The 21106-nt window shown below is 40.6% G+C and overlaps 1 protein-coding gene across 8 annotated transcripts in view; it reads right to left on the reverse strand.

Moving 5' to 3' along the window:
• Positions 1 to 21106, reverse strand: part of eml4 (EMAP like 4) — a 180010-nt gene that overhangs the window by 20034 nt on the left and 138870 nt on the right. For all 8 annotated transcript variants that reach the window (XM_033025567.1, XM_033025564.1, XM_033025566.1 and 5 more), the window contains 6 exons: positions 20233 to 20368; positions 19504 to 19655; positions 18000 to 18125; positions 17116 to 17247; positions 15407 to 15474; positions 5868 to 5956 (listed from right to left, as the gene is read on the reverse strand). In XM_033025567.1, the coding sequence (XP_032881458.1) occupies positions 5868 to 5956; positions 15407 to 15474; positions 17116 to 17247; positions 18000 to 18125; positions 19504 to 19655; positions 20233 to 20368 (703 nt within the window). The remainder of the gene's footprint in view (positions 1 to 5867; positions 5957 to 15406; positions 15475 to 17115; positions 17248 to 17999; positions 18126 to 19503; positions 19656 to 20232; positions 20369 to 21106) is intronic.

The raw sequence follows: 21106 nt of genomic DNA on the forward strand, positions 1-21106 counted from the left end.
CGTGGGTACACAGCTTGGAGATCGAGAGCCCTGTGTTCCAGTTGTGAAGTTGTAACTGGAGCTGAAGTTGTAGCTGGAGATTAAATCAGATTGTTCCACAGATGGAACTCATGCAGAAGAATCTACAAACAGCATTAATTGTAGATTGGAGAATGTGTTAGAGCACTACAATCCATGATGCAATGGGTGGGAGCTCCAGGAAGATTAGCCTAATGGGCCCCAAATGGTTCCTGTAAGGATGCCTCAATTTGTATTTCTTGGAAATTCTAATACTTCCAATGAAATTGTACTAAGCAGTAATAATCCAGCTGTTTCCAACTGCACACGTTTGTGTGGAGATTTGAAGAAGAAGAAGAAGAAGAAGAAGAAGAAGAAGAAGAAGAAGCAAAGAGCTGGAGGAACTCAGCAGGTCAGGCAGCATCTGTGGAGGGCATGGACAGCTGACGTTTTGGGTTCAGACTCTTCTTCAGACATTGGAGTAGAGATATGAAAGCTGGCAAAGAGAGGATGGGACAAAGCCTGGCAAGTGATAGGTAGTTACAGGTAAGGGGGTTGTGGAGTAGAATAGGAGGCAAAGTAATGTCAGATAACATGTATGAACATTGAAAACTCAAATTTCAAGTGATAATTCTCCCCTTCTTTTCGCTGTTTCCCTTGCTTCCCCACCCTACCCTGTGGAGCACCATCTCCTACCACCCCCAGTCACCCTGCTCCTTTAATCCTTTCACCTCCTTTGTATGCCCTTCTGTCCCACAGTTTGCTTTTATCCTCCTCTCCCCTCCCCCCACTTGCAAGCTTTGAGAAACCAGATGAATAGTCACATAATCCAGAATGCAAACGATCCTCTGATTGCTGGTATTAGTCTTTTCTTTCTCCACAAATTAGTGGCACATGGAACATGTGTTCCGTAGTCACCACGAAGCAGGCTCTCACATTTATGTTAGTCTGAAGAAGTGCACTGGCGGCACAGTGGCACAGCTGGTAGAGCCGCTGTCTCACAGCACCAGAGACCCGGGTTCAATCCTGACCTCACGTGTTGTCTATGGGGAGTTTGCATGTTCTCCCTGTGACTGCATGGGTTTTCTTCGGGTGTTCCAGTTTTCTCCCACATCCCAAAGACATGCGGGTTTCTAGGTTAATTTTCCCCGCTGTAAATTTCCCCAAGTGTGTAGGGAGTGGACGAGAAAGTGGGACAACATAGAATTAGTGCGAATGGGTGATCGCTGGCTGGCACGGACTCGGTGGGCTGAAGGGCCTGCATTCATGCTGTATCTCTAAACAAAAACGTGTTCCAACCCTAAATATTGCCTGTCCATTCGCTCCACAAATGCGACTGGACCCACTGAGTGTATGTTGCTGTTCTCACATCGCCTCCCAGCAGCCATAATCAAGCTTACAGACAGAATACACTTGGTCTGGCCTGTTGTGGGGAATGTTATAAGGGATATAAGGAATGTTATAATGCAGCATTCGGGGTTGCGTTGCACAAGGAACAGTAACAATCCAAAAAAGAGATTTCCCATAACATTTAAAATGACAGTGGAACAGAACAGATATTAGAGCATAACCACTCTCATTTTCCTCCCCAATGTAGGCCAGCACGGACAGTTGGGAATGAAAGAAAATTAGGCTGGAATGTCACACTTTTCCAGACCCTCCAGAATTCGAAACCTTTTCAATGCAAGTTTAAAATGAATAATTCCTGGCACTGATTCTGAACTGCTTGATTTTGCACTCTCAAATGTTTTTTATTCAGAATTAAAAAAAATATTTTCACTTCACTATTTCAGTTCTAGTTTTAACAGTCATAATGTAAAATGTACTTTCGTTTTTTGACAAAATATTGGGTAGAGATTTTCATTGTCAATATCTGAAGGGAAGGTCCTCAACACAATGTTGTATTTTATCCAATCACCAGATGACTTTGGTTTTAATTAATATCAGTTCTAAGAATTCTTGTGATCTTACAACTAAAATAGAATAAATAGGTAAAGATATTCTGATTATATCTCAGGTCCCTTGAATCACATTCTATCCACAAAACATGAGTTTTTAAATTTGTGTTTGACAGAACTGTTAAACTTATTTTGTTTAAAATTAAATGGGCAATACTATAGCAAGGTAATAAATTCTAGGTGCAGAATTAGGCCCATCAATTCAATCATGGCTGATCTATTTTTCCCTCTCAATCCCATTCTCCTGCCTTCGCCCATAACCACTGACACCTTCACTAAACACGAATCTGTCAATCTCCACCTTAAAAATATCCATTGACAGCCTCCACAGCCGTCAATGGCAATTAATTCTACATATTCGCCACACTCTGACTAAAGAAATTCCTCCTCATCTTTCTAAAGGTACATCCTTTTCTTCTGAGGCTATGGCCTCTGGTCCTAGAATCTCCCACGTGGAAATATCCTCTCTGCATCCAATATCCAGGCCTTTCACTATTTGTTAAGTTTCAATGAATTCCCCTTTCATCCTTCTAAACAATATCCTTAGTGCATTGGAATTATTATTATTTCTGATAGGTATGCTTTGTTACAAGTATGCAGACATTTCCCTCATATTTAATTGTTTGCTACTGAAAACACAATACAATTTTTTTTTAAAGAGACAGATGGGGCTAAGCACCAATATTGGTGCATATGCTGTGTTGAGAAGCAGTAATGATTTAAATTTTCAAGAAATTCTATTGAAGTAACTACAACTGAGATTAGACATGATCCAACAAAAAAAAGTTAGGTACTCCCTAGAAGCTGGCAAACAGAGCTTACTACTTAGCACAGTTTTACAGTTGAATACATTTAACCAATACTTAGCCAACCAAATATCAATTATAAAAAAAATAATTTCTTAATATAGTATGGCTGTAAGCATTTACATTGTTTTGCTCATTATAAAATGAAATTTGCAATACTGCAACTGCAAATCACAGAGAGAATATAGGCAGTTAGGTTTAGTTTAATGATACAGCATGGAAACAGGCCCTTTGGCCCATTGAGTCCACGCAGACCATTGATCACTCGTTCACACTAGTTCTATGTTATCCCACTTTTGCATCCATTCTCTACAAACATTTGGGGCAATTTTTACAAAGGCCAATTAACCTAGAAACGTGTATACGGTCACAGGGAGAACATGCAAACATCACACAGACAGCACTCGAGGTGAGAATTGAACCTGGGTACTGGCACTGTCAGGCAGCAGCTCTACCAGCTGTGCTGTCCCAGGATCTCAAATCCGGGCCTAAAAGGTATTAAGCTCCAGATTGCTTCTGGTGCCACATGCTAGTGAGGGGAAGAAGAGAAAGGCAGGAGGATGAATGCATGCCTGAGGGGTTGGTGCATGGGGCAGGGATTCAGCTTTTTGGATGATCAGGAGCTCTTCTGGAGCAGAGGTGGCCAGTACAAGAGGGACAGGTTTCTCTTGGAGGGAGACTAATATCCTGGCATGCAGGTTTACAAATTAGGCTTTAAACTAGAGTGGCAGGAGAACAGGATCCAATGAAGTAGTGAGATAGGTGGAAGGCTGGACGTCGGTACAGAAGTCAATGACTGCAAGTTCAGCGGAAAGGATAGGCAGGTGCACGGCAGGGAGCGAGGAAAAATAGTTGGATTAAATTGCAATTATTTCAATGCCAGAGGCCTGACAGGTATGGCAGATTAACTCGGGGCGTGGATCGGTACATGTAACTGGGATGTCAAAGCCACTACGGAAACTTGGCCACAGGAGGGACAGGGCTGACAGCTTAATGTTCCAGGGTATGAGTGCTACTGGAGAGATAGAGGAGGGGTTCAAAGAGGAGGGGAAGTTGCTTTATAGATTTAGGTGAACATCAAGGCAGTAGCCTGAGATTACATTTTTTGAGGCTTCATGGTGTTGAGAAATAAAAAGGGAAAGATCACCCTGTTGCAAGTGTACTACAATCACTCAACTTGTGAACAGGAATTAGAGGAACAAATAGTTCAGAAGATTACAGACAACTGCAAGACTAATAGGGGTGTCATAGTAGAAGACTTTAACTTTCCCAATATAGACTGGGGCTGTCATAATGTCTTATGTTGTTGTCTTCTTTTTTACGGCAGAGATACGAAGACTAGGGAACTTGGAAGGTTAATGGCGATGTCTTAAGGACAATCTATATTAGAATTGAGAAGCCAGATAAGATATTTCCAAGGACACTGTGGGAAGCTACCGAGATAAAATATTGCAGGAGCCCTGGCTGAGATATATCATCATTAGGCATGGGTGAGGAGCCGGAAGAGCAGATGGAAGGCTAATATTGTGCCTCTTTTTAGGAAGGGCCACAGAGACAATCCATGGAACTACAGATGAGCATGCCTAACATATGTGGTAGGAGAAGTTACTAGAGAGGGATAGGATATACATGCATTTGGAGAGATACAGGTTGATATGGGAGAGTTAGGATGGGTTTTGTGCATGGGAGATCATGTCTCATGAATTTAATTGAGTTTTGCGAGGAAAGAAGCAAGGTGGTTAATGAGGGCAGGGCCGTGGACATAATTTATTTGAATTTTAGCAATGCCTATGATAAGATTCTGCATGAGAGGCTGATATGGAAGGTTAGATTGCATAAGATTCAGGAAAAATTAGCTATCTGGATACAGAATTGACTTAAGGTAAGAAGTAGGTGGTGATAATAGGTGTTTTTTTTTGGACTGGAGACCTGTGTCCAGTAATGTACCTTCGGGATCATGTTGGCCCGTTGGTGTTTGTCATCTATCAAAGATTTGGACGAGCATATACAAGGCCCAATTAGTGAGTTTGCAGATGACGTTAAAATAGGAAAATAACACAATCAAGAATTATAAGGGGATGTACGTAAATAATGTACTTCTAGATTCCTCTGCTCTGCAACATTCCCCAGGGGGCCCTACCGTTCATTGTGAATATCCTGCCCTGGCTTGACTTCCCAAAATGCAACACATCATACTTACTTGAAACTCCCCTTATAGGATAGTGAGGAAAAAAAAACATTTGGCATGCTGGCCTTCATCAGTCAGGGAATTGAGTATAGAAGATTGGACATTGTGTTACAGTTATACAAGACATTAGAGAGGCTGCATTTGAAGTATTGTGTTCAGTTATTCCCTGCAATAGGGATGATGCCAATGAGCTGTGCAGAGTAGAACTACAAGGATGTTATCAGGACAAAGAGCCTGAGTTATTGGGAAAAGTTGGATAGGCCAGGATTTCAGGAGTGCAAGAGGCAGAGGGATGATCTTATATAGAGGTATATAAAATCACGAAGGGAGCAGACTGTAGTCTTTTTCTCCAAGATAAGGGATTCAAGAATTAGAGGGCATAGGCGTAAGGTAAGATGGGAAGATTTTTCATGAACCTGAGATCGAACCCGAGAGGAAGTAGTTGAGGCAGTTACAATCACAAAATGTAAAAGACATTTGGCAGGTACATAGATAGGAAAGAGTCAGATGGACTGGGTCAAATATAGGCAAATGGTAATAGCTTAGGTGGGGCAATGGACGAGCTGGACTGAAGGGCCTGTGTTCATGCTAAATGTCTCGATCACAACTCGAGTTTCTTTTAAAAGTAAATTTACCCAAGCCAAATCAGAGCTGATCATTAGCAATGCCTAGGAAAAACAGGGCTGTAATTATACCTTTAAACCAAAATGAACATTGAATAAACAAACTGCTGGAAGAACTTAGTGGGTTAGGCAGCATCTGTGGAGGCAGAGCTATGATTGAAGTCTTGGTTTGAGATGCTACATCAGGACTTGACTGTATTCTTTTCAATTATACTAGCCACCTTTCTAATTGTTCGCAGCATTGTGCCTTTAACAGTGTTTTACAATGACCGGATTTAAAAGCAAAACAAGTTACCTGGAGAATACCGCATTACCGATAGTTGTTCATTTCCATCCGTGTGTATTGAAACTAGGTCTTTTGTCTCGGCATCCAGAACAAACCACCTAATCACACAATAAAATGGATATTTAAAAAAAAAATACTCTGTGTAGATCATTTACATTCATCACATTTATCTCAAGTTTTTTTTCAATACATTAACTGAAAATATTTTGCTTGGTTAATTACATTTCCCCCCTTGATTTACTCGCAATCATTTAGCCATTGTTTAAAGGTGGAGAAAAATGGCAATGTTTTAGCTGTTAAAAGAAAATGTTTTCTTGTGTATCCTACGCACAACTGGGTACAAGCCCAAAAATGTTTTATAATGAGTGATTCATTACATTGGCCAGCTGCATGTAAGCATAATTTTGACATTCCTTACTTTCCCACTGATTGTATTGAGAAGGTCTGCATTGGTGTAACAGATTTCAGTGCTTTTCTTGGCTCTGATTATGTAAATCTCAATCTTTATTTGAAAAAGGAAAGAATAAAAGCAGTGTCTGAAAATTGGATGGCTGGAAACATTTCCCAATGGTTTGTAAGACTGCCCAAGTAAACATCTATGCGGTAGCTGTTTCTTCCTCAAAGGCATTGAACTGAGGTGAGAGTTGGAGGTAGTACAACTCAAAGGAGGGGAAAGAGTAACTAGGTAGCTTACCCACATCTTGATCACTTAGAGAGGTACATCTTTAATTAGCTGAAGGAGTGCAGAGGTAGAGGTGGAAGAATGTGTTAGTCTGTGTCAAATGTAAGTGATTTAATAATTAGGACATTCAAAAAGAATCTCTTGACAAAGAGAGACAAAGACTCTGAAATAATATATTGTCCCCAAACTGTCACTGAAAGACAGCCCAAAACAATTGGGGAAAGATGACCTAAATAATAGGGACCACGATTGGAACAGGATGTTACCGAGTCTGGAGAGTTTGAGCAATGAGAGGCTGGATAGACCCCTGCCACTCTTTCCCTGGAGGAGGCTGAGGGGTAACCTTATGCTGATATATGAAATCATGAGGGGCAGGGGTAAATAACCAAAGTATTTTTGCCATGATAGGGGAACCAAAAACTAGAAGGCATTTGTTTAAGAAAATAGAGGAAAAATTTAAAAGGGATATAGTGAAACTTTTTATAAAGAAGGTGGTGTGTATATGGAACGAGCTGCCAGGGGAACCTCTAAAGGTAGGAGATAAATTCCATTATTTAAAAGACATTAGACAGGTACATGGATAGGAAAGGCTTTGAGGAATATGGGCCAAACGCAGGCAAATGGGACCAGGTCAGGTAGGCATTCTGATTGGTATGGACAAGTTGGGCTAAATACCCTATTTCCACATTGTACAACTCTACTAACAATAAAGAAAGAGTAGGTAAGAAATGTTGTTTGGGAAATATTAGGAACTAAGAGACAAGCCCTGGCTAAACTGGAGTCAATAGAAAAACCCTTTGCTGGTTAGAATCATATGTAGCACAAAGGTAATCATCTCAGTCACAGAACATCTCTGAAAGAGTTGCTCAGGGCAACACCAGGATCAGGAGAGCTACATTACTATAACTATCAGGTTCTTGAACCGACCTGCAAAATCCTAATCCTATCTTGGCACCAGAACTCCGTGCACCACCTCATGCACTACCATGCACTTCTTGTTGTGTTTTTTGCACTAATGACTTGTTTTTGTTTGCAATATTTCTCTTTTCACTGTCTGGCAGAATTCTAAATATAATTGATGTGTAATTTTTTTCTTGTTTGTTGTCTGAGCCAATGTGCCTGCGATGCTCCTGCAAACAACATTTTCACTGTACCTATACCTCACTGTACTTGAAAATAAACTCAACTTGATTTGATTACAGATTTCGAGAGAACGCGGCACAGATTCACCAGACGGATACATGAACTTTCAGAGTTACCTTACATGGAGTGCTAACACAAACTAAAATAGCTTTTTTTCAGGAATTTAAATTGTTAAACCGAGGTTTGATCTAAGTTTCCAAGATATTATTCAGAACAGATAATAAAGAAATAAAAGCACAAAAAAAGCTCAGGCAATCCTCCCCCCAGACAGAATAAAAAAAGATTTCCCTTGGTCGTTACCCTTCAGCCCATCAGCCTCTGAATCTAGCACATCATTCTTTGACATTTCCATCAGACACATTATCCCATGACTAGTCACATCTCCCCTCCAGACCCCTTCTGCTTTCCGCAGGGACCACCCTCTCCTCAAATCCCTGGTTCCCTCATCTCTTTCCACCTCTCCCTTCCCATCCCCAGGCTCTTTCCTCTACAACCCTGCAAGCATGTCAGAGATTCACATGCACCTACTTCAATCCAAATTGAAGTGAGGCTAAATATTAACTCAAGGAATATCATGTTATTTAGGTAATCTGCAGCCGATTGCCATAAACACTGAATTCTCCCTTTTCAGACAACCCATTCTCCTGCTGTCTCTGTCATTCACTGATGACAGCAGTAGTTGGATGTGTAATGGGTAATGAAGTGTCCCCTTGCTCTCAATGTCAGCAAGCTGATTGTTGATTTGTCTGAAGAAGGGTTTCGGCCCGAAACGTCGCCTATTTCCTTCGCTCCATAGATGCTGCTGCACCCGCTGAGTTCCTCCAGCAATTTTGTGTACCTGTTGATTTTAGGGGAGAGTCAAGGATCCATGAACCTGTCTTCAAGACAGTCAACGACTTCAAGTTCCTGGGCATGCATTTCTCTGAAAAACTGTCCTGGGTCCAGCACATTCATGCAGTCATAAAAAAAATCACCACCTCTACTTCCTTGGAAGTTTGATGAAAACGCTCTTGAAATTCTACAGGTAGAGACCAGATTGACTGGTTGCATCGTGGCCTGGTTCGGAAATTTGAACGCGCAGGAATGAAGATTACAAAAAGTGGTGGACACCACCAGTCCATTACAGGCACTAACCTCCCCACCATCAAAGAGATCTTTTGGAGGCACCGTCACAAAGGCAGCCAGCATCACCAAAGACTCACACCACACTGGCCATTCTCTCATTTCACTCCTACCATCGGGAAGAAGGTATAAGAATCTGAAAACTGTGACCATCTGGTTCAAGAATAGCTTCTGAAGAAGGGTCTCGATCTGAAACGTCACCTATCCATGTTCGCCAGAGATACTGTCTAACCTGCTGACTTACTCCAGCACTTTGTGTCTTTTTGGGCCTTTTAGTTGGACTTAGTGCAACACAAATTTGCACATAGTTATTTGTTCTGCTGCTGCATGTCCCATGAAACTTCCTTGAGCTAGAGTATAGGTTTTAAACTCTGTACATGGGATGCGTTGATAGGACAAGACAGTAATTACTTCATCGATGCACAATAAACATTTTCCTTTGCTCCAGATTAATGTGCAACAATCATTCAATTGTTCTAACTTCAACTTTATCTTCTTAACTGCTCCCTTCTGAGAAAGCTTTTAAAAATTTACAGAAACAAATCAAAATACAGCATGAAGAGTGAATGAGTCCACAGATATTGCAAACATTCTAGAAATGTCCGGCTGGGCATTAGTCATGTTAGGAATGCAATTCTTCAGACTCCTTTTAGAAAGATCAAAGACAAAATATATTCTAAACAGATGACATCTGGATCAATAGATCGTTATACTATAAACATTCCAAATCAGAGCTGCATTAAAAATTCTGTGAACGATTTTCCTTGCTCAGTTGTGTGAGATAAAGTACTAAATCATAGTTAATGCGGTATGACATGCTCAGCGTAGGTATGAGACTATTAGCATATATTTGTAATCCAAAAGCAAGATCCTGCAGATCTTGGAAATCTGAAATAACTAGCCAGTTATTCATACTGAGCATGTCAGGCAGCATCTGTGGAAGGAGAAAGGCCAAGGATGTTTCATCAGAACTATGACTTTCAGATGCTGATTATTGCCAGTGTTTCCTACTTTCATTACCATTTATTTATAACCTCGTTAGCACCTTAAACATATCAGTCTTGCTTCAAATGATAAGTTCACTTATTTCAAGCTAATTGTTAAATATTTCAAAATGAGTCCTCTGATTTTCATTGTCATTTGTCCAATGGATTAGACCATCAATAAAATAACCATTATTGTACAATAATCATAAGCTCTTTTTAAAAATGTAATTATTATTTTGATCTGTACTAAGTTTTTCACAAATTCAGAAAATGCCAAGCTTTTATTCAATATTTTTTGTATTCTGTCCAGACCACACTGTTTTATCATTATTCAGATATTTTTAAATCTATATTGTCATAATCACAAATGCCAAACCACAAAATTACTACAGTATAACCACACTAACTTTTGTGCTTGAAATTCTCTGGGATTTCTTGACTGTTGAGACAAAACTCTGTTCACAAATCGATTTTTGTTTAAAATGCGATTTAGTAATTACCGGTTTGTCTATTTTACTCATCAATATATTCCAAATAGTTTTCTCTGTGAAAAGACTGACTGGCCTTTCTTTTCTGTCCTAGTGGAAAGGTTCAAATAAGTTCACAATGAGTGGTGGGTGTATGGAACAAGTTGCCACAGGACGTAGTTGATTGAGACTGGGACTATCCCATTGTTTAAGAAACAGTCAGATAGGTACATGGATAGGACAGGTTTGGAGGGATATGGACCAAGTGCTGGCAAGTGGGACTAGTGTAGCTGGGACATTGTTGGCTGGTGTGGGCGAGTTGGGCCGAAGAGCCTGTTTCCACGCTCTATGACTCTAAGTAAAAAAACAAGAATGGATAATGTTTTTCCCAGCACTACCAGACTGGAACATACACTAATAAAGTGAAAAATTGCTCAAATGTCAAAAGGCTTTCGAACCGACCAATTTTTGCCAGATTCTACCACTCACCTTCACACAAGGGACAATTCACAGTGGCTAGTTAGGTGTAGCACACAAGGGAAACCTACATGGACACAGGGAGAACATACAAATTCCACGCAGACAGGACCAGAGATCAAAATCAAACCCCGTCTCTGGCTCAGTGACGCAGCAGCGCTGTTCCACTGAGGTGGATTCCTGAAACCACCAACATCACCTCTTCCATCAAGTCTACTCTAAATCATCAGCAAGTGCTGTTAATTGATTCTTACTCACCAATGAATTGCTCACTGCTACTCAATTATGTTCTGTCAGAGCCACTTTGTTTTATTTTAGCCAAGGACCAAAATGGATAAAAGAGGCAAATTGAGAGAGGTTTTTTCAGCTGTCAAAGAATCTAATGGGACTCAAAACCAAAACTCTTGTGGTTCAAACTATATCTGAGGATACATCTACATTATTTGTTTAATCTGTCAGGGCAGATTGGAAATTGGATTAAAAAGCGCAATTAGTATGCTCTTCATAAATAAAGGCACAAAGCACAAGAGCAAGGAAGCCAATTAATTAAACACTGATTTTGCAGAAGTGGAGTATCATGTCTAGTTATGGGGGTCACACATTAGGCAGGAGTGCAGCATCCTTGTTGCAATGAATCGAAAGCAATGAAGTAGAGTGGGGTGGAAGATAAATCAATGGAGGAGGGAAAACAGTAACAGGGGTAGGGGGAGTAGAAAGAAAGGTATGTGCGTGGGACGGTGGAGACATTGAGTAGATGAGAAGGAGGAGGGTGTTACCTGAAATTGGAGATTGTTCATGACGTTAGGTTGCAGGCTACCTGTGTGGAATTTGAGGTGCTGTTCATCCTATTTGCATGTGGCAATGGAGAAGACCATGGACAGAAAGTTCAGTAGAGGAATGGGAAGGGGAACTACATTGCTTGCAACTGGGAGCACCGGGAGGCCCTAGGCATGGAACAGAGAACAGTACAGCACATGAACAGGCCCTTCAGCCCATGATGTCTCTGTTGAACATGCTGCCAAGTTAAACTAATCTTGTCTGCCTGCACATGATGCCTATGCCTCCATTCCCTGCATATCTATGCGCCTATCTAAAAGCTTTTCAAACAACATTATTGTATCTGTTTCTACGACCACTCCTGGCAGTGTATTTCAGGCACCCATCGCTGTGTAAATAAACTTGCTCCACACATCTCCCTCAAACGTTCTCCCTTTGACCTTAAAGCTATGCCCCCTGATCTTGTTTAAGAAAGAACTGCAGATGCTGGAAAAATCAAAGGTAGACAAAATTGCTGGAGAAACTTAGCGGGTGAGGCAGCATCTATGGAGTGAAGCAATAGGCGACGTTTCGGGTCGAGACTAGTCTGAAGAAGGGTCTCGACCCGAAAGGTCACCTATTCCTTCGCTCCATAGATGCTGCCTCATCCGCTGAGTTTTTCTAGCAATTTTGTCTTTCCCCTGATCTTTAACATTTCCATGCTGGGAAAAACGTTCTGACCGTCTACCCTATCCATGTCCCTCATAATTTATAAACTTCCAGCAGGTCTCCCCTCAACCTCCAAAGCTTCATGGAAAACAATCAAAGTTTGTACAACCTCTCTTTATAGCTAATACTCTCTAACCCATGTATCATTTCAGGAATAAATAACATAGACATTCAGGGTGGAAATGTCAGAGACAAAGTTTAAAGGGATGTGCATGGGAAGATTTTTTTTTACACAGTGGTGGATACCTGGAACGTAATGTGGTGGTGGAGGCAAATACTATAACAATATTTAATAGACTTTTAGATAGATACAGGGATATGCCGGGAATGGAGGGATATAGATCACGAGCAGGCAGAGGATATTAGTTTAAATTGGCATCATGTTCGGCATGGAAGAGCTGTTCAGGTGCTGTACTGTTCCATGTTCATTAATTGACACGATAACTCCTCAAATAATTCAACCTAGTCAGTTAAACATAGCCTTCCATTAACAAATACACGTTGATAGTCCTGATTAATCTTTTCTGAAAGAAGCCTCAAAATTGATTCCACTGTTTGCCCACCTCGGAAATTAAATTAAATGATCTGCAATTAATTGATTTCTCCGTAACCCACCCAGATTATCCAGTTTATAATCAGCACATTGGCAATCATCCAGTCTTCAAGCACCTTTTCTATGATCAGGGTCAGTTGCAGGATTCTCAGAGCTCCAAAATTAAGTCTCTTGTTTGTTAAATAGCCTGAGAAATATTTCACCTGAACTGGTGATTTACATCAATTAAAGGCAATTCCTGAAGGCAATTTAGAAATTCCAGGCCCTCTAAAACGTTATTATTCAATGTATTCTAACTAATTTTTGGGGAACTGAGCATTACCCCTCCCCCCCCCTACCATCCACCTCTATTACTGCCCTTGGGCATCTGTAAGTCAAAGATTCAACTATAAATTTGCAGCTCCCTTGGAGTGTTTGGAAGTCTATAGTGTAATGTTTAGTGTGCCACTCAACTAATTTGCTTTCAATTCAACCATACAGCTTTGTTTAATGATCTCTGAACATATTATCCCCTTTGATCAGCTTTGATCATTTCTTGAAACAAAATTGCTACTCCCGTCCCAATCCCTTTTTCATGCCCCTCACTATCTCATCTGTAAACACTATTACGAGGAATAGTCAGTTGCTACTCTTGTCTTGTTTCAGTTATAGTTAAAATCCTTTCATATGTCTATCTGTGTCTTTGTCACATTGGCACTCTCTTCACCGAACTCCATGTGTTCAGATACACACAATTGAGCACAGTCAGACTATTTTGTTGCCGATGTTTTAACCTTTATTTACTCTGCCTTCAAAACTCACTTTTGCCTTCCATTTCCACATTTCTCTCTATGCTCAGCCTCCCATCCTCTTGCCAAGCTCCAATGACATTAGCAAACCTGCTCTCAAGAATAGACACAAAATGCTGGAGTAACTCAGCAAGTCAGGCAGCATCTCTGGAGAAAAGGAATAGGTGATGTTTCGGATTGAGACCCTTCTTCAGACTGCTCTCAAGGACGTTGAATCCAGCCCTGTTGAGTGTGGTCTTTCTGGCATGTACACATCCCACACCTGCAGAATTCCTGTCTATGCTGCAAAGATTTTTTTGGAAGAAAATGAGTGGACCAGACCAGTAATTTAAGCATATAATTCATATTAAGGTAACATCACATATTTGCTGCTACTTTCTAAATATTCTCCATTCCACTTGCTGAGGAAAAAAAACCAGAAAGTGAATTAGTGTATTAGAACACTGCTTTGCATTTCTTAACCGTTTTGTTCATGTGTATCATGAAGGGTAGCTTAAGAGTAGAGCAACGTGGGAGACTAGACTCAGTTACGTACAGGTCTAACTTCTTCTACTCTTCTTCATCCAACACTTGATCACAATCTCCTTGCATTTCTACCAGACCCCTCAAATATACTCTCTCCATTTCACAAACATCTCTCACATTTTGTCACCCTCTCTGTGACCTATACCTCTTATTCGCTGCCAGAATCAACAGACAGTCAAACGGAGGGTTGAGCGGACATATCTAAATGCTATGCACAGTCAGATCCCTTTAGACTTGGAGTGGGTACTCTTCAATGAAATGTATCTTTCATATAATGCAAAAAAAATTGCATGGCTCTTCATAGGACAATTATCAAACAAAATTTGACTCTGAGCCATGTAAGAAGAATTTTGGCTGGTGAACAAAAGCTCGTAAAAGAGTTAGTTTCACAGAATGTCATAAGGCAGAGTTGGCAGAAAGTTGAGTTCAGAATGGAGGAGAACAGCTGGTTAGAGGGCATGGGTTGCAGGGAAAGATGATTGCCCCAAAAGGTAACACAGATTTATGGGCCAAACAGCCTCCTTCTGCGTCATTAGAAATACGACTATAAATGAAGGTTAAAGGAGAGGGCTTTAGACGCTAGATAGTTGAAAACACAGCTGACAACATTGGACTGATTGAAACAGAAAGTGCACAGTGTCAATAAGTGGGGACATGCAGCCACAAGGAACTGCAGATGCTGATTTGCAACAAAAAAGACACAAAGTGCTGGAGTAAGTCAGTGGATGTGGCAGCATCTGTGGAAATACATGGATAAGTGATGTTTTGGGTTGGGAACCTTCTTATGTGATTGTGGTTGTTGCGAGGAAGGTGAGGAAAGTGGAAGAGGAGGGACATGACACAGTCTGGTAAGCAATTGATGGATATAGAAGAGGGGCGTGGGTGGTTTGATAGGCAGATGGATCGACAAAGGCCAGAGGTGAAAAGGCAAAAGGTGTGTGATAAGGTTAGAAGATGTGCGAGTTGTGAAGGCTGGCATACAGATGGAAGGGAAGGTGGAGGGGAGAAATGGGTGTACGTTCAAGTGAGACATAAAGAAGAGGGCAGTTAAGGTACAAAAAGGGGAGGGCAAAAGGGCAGAGGGTGGAGGTTTTATAGGCTATTTACCTCAAATATGGAGGATTTTATTTTCATACCATTAGTTTGTAAGCTATCCATATGAGAAGCTGCTTCTCTAGTTTGTGTGTGGCCTCACTCTGGCAATGGAGGTGGCCCAGGACAGAAAGGTCAGTCTTTAATGTAAAAGAGCATTATACACTACCTCAAACTCTTATAGTTGAAGACCCAGGAGATTTATGAGATGTTTTTCATCAGACTTACCTGCCCGAATGAGTCCCGATAGCAACCACAACACCGCTCGGGTGGAATTCAGCACAATGACCTGGTTCCTAAAGAGAGGGAATGACATTTATGTTTGGAAATTTTAATATGTTGCCTATCAATCAAGTTTTTTTAGCTGTTCCAGTCAAGAGAAAGTGCATTAAAGGCGAAGGATTGCCATTATCTTCAAATCGTATAATCTTAAAAACTTATACGACTACTCCTCAATCATCACTGGGATAAAATGCTGGAATTCTTAACCTAACACCATCAGCACCAGAATGTGAACAGGAGCAGGAAAAGGCCCACTGGCTCCTTCAGCCTGCTCTGCCACTCATTGTAATGCAAGCTGATCAAGTCTTGGCCGCAGCATCATTTTCCTGTTCCCATTGTTGTTCAGGAAGTTCTACTATCACCTTCATCAGAACAAAAAGAAAAAAGCAATAAATACTGCCATGACTAAAGTCAAGAAACTTCGACATGCATTTGCGAACATGTAAATGAATCATGGTGAATTGTTTGAACATCAGCGTAGCAAAATAGTTCTTCTCACCTTTTGACTAAGAGAATTAAAATTATGAATACCTGGAAGCCACTAAGACGTTACATTTTACCATTTACTTTTACAGTTTTTAAGGTCAACATCTTTTTGTTTACTGACTATCTGCAGCTAATCTGGTCCCAATGGTTCATCTGGTTGTGATGGAGAACAGGTCAAGCCTGGAGCAGGGAAATCACAGAAATGAGTTGTGGAGAACACAAGGTGTAGGATAGAGGGTGAATAAATGAACAGGTAAGAGACAGGTATGAACTAGAGAAAGGTTCATGGGTTTAGGTATAGCAAGTTAATTCTTACATGGGATACTAGGAGCAGTGAAGAATTGGTAGCCATGCTATAACTTCTGTATCATTAAATATGTATAAGTAATATTCAAAACAGACTAAGAATAAGAAGAGTACAATAGTTCACTATCAATCTCCAGATCACTTTCAGCTTCTTCCTAACTATGTAGACACCTATCACCATATACAATTCCTAAGATAGGCACAAAAAGCTGGAGTAACTCAGCGGGACAGGCAGCATCTCTGGTTTGAGGGAACGGGTGACATTTCGGGTCGAGACCATTCTTCAGGCTGAGTGGAAAGGAACTGCATTTGCTGGTTCAAACTGAAGATAGACACAAAATGCTGAAGTAACTCAGTGGGACAGGCAGCATCTCTGGATAGAAGGAATTGGGGACGTTTCGTGTCGAGACCCTTCTTCAGACTGAGAGGGAAAGAACTGCAGATGCTGGTTTAAACCAAAGATAGACACAAAATGCTGGAGTAACTCAGTAACCAGGTAGCATCTCAGGATAGAAGGAATGGGTGACATTTTGGGTAGAGACCCTTCTTCAGACCGACTCCTTTGAAGGGTCTCGACCCAAAACGTTACTCATTCCTTCTATCCATAGATGCTGCCTGTTCCACCGAGTTACTCCAGCATTTTGTATTTAAACCAGCATCTGCAGTTCCTCCACACACCATATACAATTCCTACTTTATCTCCTAACCTGTAATAACCTATACTCTATTTATTGATTGATGTAAAATTATTACATTTTTAAAGGTCTTGGTTTGGGAAAAAATGCATCTCTGGATCTGTAACTCACTGAACAAGTAATCATCTTATCTTTTAACAAAAACAAATAAAATACATATGTATTTACATCCAAGATTTTACTCCATTCAAGGGTGTGATCCACAGAGTTCCACAAGCAAACCTGTCGATCCTGGGCACAGGTCAGGAAAAGGTCCTTGAAAGGATGTGTGGCTAGACCCCAGAGTTCATCTGTATGACCCTGCAACAATTAAAAACACTGGCTTCAGTAATATTTTAAAGCACTAAAATAAGCTAGTCAGAATTCTGTATCTAAAATTCTTTACTGTTCAGAGAATTTAAGACAGAAAATGTGTTCTATTTCCAATTTAAATAATCATCTTCATAAAGCATCATTGATACTAAAGGAATTTTAAGGAATTTTGCAAAACAGAAATTAAAAATGCAATTAATATATTCAATTGTGCAATCTTAGTTACTTAAATTACTTTTAAGTGCCATGGCAAGGATTACATAGAAACGTAGAAAATAGGTGCAGGAGGAGGCCATTCGGCCCTTCGAGCCAGCACCGCCATTCATTGTGATCATGGCTGATCATTCCCAATCAATAATCCGTGCCTGCCTTCTCCCCATATCCCTTGACTCCACTAGCCCCGAGAGCTCTATCTAACTCTCTCTTAAATCGATCCAGTGACTTGGCCTCCACTGCCCTTGATTAGAAATTCAAATTGTAAAAAAAAAAACTTTTTGAATGATTTATTTCATCATGAACCCGTCCTGCAGGTATATTGACATGCTGATATAAGATTTTCAGGTATTACATATTGATATACAACTGTTCTGTTGCAGAATTTGAGAATCTTGTGTCATTAGATATTTCTAAACAAAATTCAGTAGGAAAATAATTCAATAGAAATTATTTTGACTTTCTTCACATGAAACAAGTAGTTGGTTGCTTAAATGGGATCATCTGAAAACAAGAGTGTCACACACCTGTACTTCCACCTGGAAACCATCATTGAATGTTCCCCTTAAAATGAAGTTGCGTGATGTGCCAATTAGGAACTGGTCTCCTTTTCCTTCTGCTACAGCTCGAATGGCTCCAAACTGATCAGGAACCTAAACCAACACAAGTTTAAAAAAAATTACAACTGACACTCAATATTAAACACAGTAACATTTTAAATCGGATACAAATCAATTCTCACATTATAGAAGAAGACTGATGTACATTCAATGTCAGCCTTCCTAATATAAAAAAAGTGAATACTGTGCCATAGATTTAGATTTGGTACTCCCCAATTCTCCATGGGATATTGGCCAAAATTATGTGCACTCATAAATAAAATATAACGCTCTGACTCAGAGGAAAATAAATGTAAAATAAAGCTTCTTATTGCTAAAGAGGTATTTGTTACTATTTATTGCTTTGTATTGGTGCTTGTGAATTTCTAATAAACCAGTGTAATATGTCTGATGACATTACTCCCAGAGAGAGACCATATACATTTCTTGGATATCAAGATTTTGTGTCAACCTCAGGCAATGATGCTCCCATAAGCTTTCAGCCCTCATCAGTCTCTGAAAATAAGTTGCAGAATTGGGAAGCACATTTAAAGTAGGTTATCACGGTCACTAGGCTGTGGAAAACTGGCTGAAAGGTCTTTCAGCAAAGGCTTTCTCAATAATCCCTGAAGTATTCATCACTATCTTCCAATGAATGTATCTTGTATTTCTTTATAAATCCCATGGTTCCACATGTGGTAGTAATAAATCAGTTAACCTGATCAGAGTCCTTAAAAGGTTTGTGCCCAATACTGTGTGTAGGAAAGAACTGCAGATGCTGGTTTGAATCTAACATAGACACAAAATGCTGGAGTAACTCAGCCCGGGACAGGAAGCAGTTTCTCCAGCATTTTGGGTCTACCTGTGCCCAACACTTCCAGGTCCCTGCAAACTTAAATTCCCTTAAAATCTCTTACTTATGTTCCTTTTAGATTTACTTTTTAGATTTGGTACTTCATAGTGCTTACAATCCAAAATAATGCTTGCAATCCAACTTTTCACTTGGACATACCTTTCGGAAAAGGGGAAAGAGATTTAGAGGAGATACGAGGGAGATCTTCACCGAGAAAGTGCTAAGTACCTGGAATGTAATATCTGAGAAAGTGGTTGAAGTTGGCTCACTGACAGCATTTCAATGGCTAGATGAGCATTTAAATCGCTTGGATGTAGATGGCTATGGGCCAAATGTTTGGAGATGGGCTTAATATGGAAGGGTGCCCACTAGTATGGATATTGGGCCAAAAGGCCCTTTTCATGCTGTACAATTTTATGACTATATAAGCTATTTGGCAACACATCTTATCTGACTACCCATCCAATTGAAGGAGAACCTGTAAATCTTTTACAGAAATCCATGCAGAATACCAATTGTTAAAAAATATATAATTGAAAACAGTTTGCATAATTCCATTAAGGCACAGAAATAATTTACCTCAATTTCCCTTTCGGCAACGAGGGAGTGATCCCACAAAATGACTTTGCGATCTTTCCCGCCCCCTGTTAGCAGCATTCCATTTCTCATTTGGCAGAGAGTAAATACACTTCCATCATGTGCTTTAATTTGCTTGCTGATCTGATACACCCCTAAACAATTACAATTTTATTTGCTATGTTATGCAATAATAAGCACACAGAATAGTAAAGGCTGCTAAATTCAATGATTCAGTATCCATATATCTTAATAACAGTCTAATGTACAAATTTTAAAAATGCACCAGAGTAGAACAGAGTAAACCAGCATCTGTTCCTTGTGTCCAGTGAGCTACTATATGTCCATTTGTTTTATTAACAAGTTTTTTTTAAATTGCACTGTCACTTCCAAGAGTTTATGAACAAATGTTCCAAGCTCTCAGTTTTTGAACTCGCTAAGATGATAAAATTGTATAATTTCAAAACTTGTCAAAATATATTGAAATAAATCTTGATGGTGAAACCCACCTCTATGTCAGGATCTTGTACACATAATTTGCAATTAAAATATAGTATTTAAAACTTTCAATTAATTTCATTTTTAATGATAAAGTCCACAGCAGCCATACTCTCAGTATTAAGCTAATGATGCATGACTTTCTTTGAAAGGAATTTGCCTTATACTTGGACTGATTTAAATTTGAGATTTCATAAAAACTGCATTTTATGATTGAATAAAAACTGCAATTACCTTTGGGTGCTTTCCCCTGTGTAGATTCCACAGTAGTTCTATTCCAAATTAGCATAATTCCTCCAGAGTCTCCAGTTAGCACGTCTCCATTCTCCAAAAACGCTAAACACTGTACAAATTTTGGCTTTTCATATTTCTGAAAAATATAAGCATTGAGAGATTTTAAATATATGAATATTGAACATAACTTGCACTGTTTTAGTTATTACATAAATTAGGTTGTATATTGGTCATCCGATGTTGTATTTTATTCTGCAGATACTCATAAAGAACACTACAGGAACAGGCCCCTGCCCCTGCCCCAACCATGTACACATCGACCATCCGGTAGGCGGCGCGGCTCTCGTCAGCAGCGGCCTCTGCAGTCCGTCTGCGTTTTTATTATTTTATGTCTATGTTTTTATGTAGTTTTTGTTATTTTTGTTGGGGTATGTGTGTGGGGGGGTGGGGGTGGTGTGGGGGGGTTGGGGGTAACTTTTAAATCTCTCCCTGCACGGGAGACCCGACCTTTTCTTTGTCGGGTCTCCGTTGTCGTTGGGGCTGCAACGAGGAGCGGCCTCCAACAGGAAGACCGGGGGCTCTCGTGCCGACTACTCACCTCACCGTCGCGGAGCTGGCCGAGTCCAGAGCGGGTGGAGCTGTGGTGGACGCTGTTGCGGCCCGACCCCCGGAGATTCGGTGGCTGCAACTGCGGGTTTGGCGGACAGTGACACCGGGAGCCCGCGGGTCCCTGGAGGGAGACCGCTTTTCGGGGCTTCCGCAACGGCGACTTCTCCCGCCCGAGTTGCGGGGTTGAAGAGCTCCTGGAGCGGGGCCTTACAGCACCGCCCCGCGCGGCTTGGAATGGCTGCGGGCTGCGAGCGCGCGCCGGGGG

Source organism: Amblyraja radiata, chromosome 8, assembly GCF_010909765.2.
Source record: "Amblyraja radiata isolate CabotCenter1 chromosome 8, sAmbRad1.1.pri, whole genome shotgun sequence".
NCBI classification, from domain to species: Eukaryota; Metazoa; Chordata; class Chondrichthyes; order Rajiformes; family Rajidae; genus Amblyraja; species Amblyraja radiata.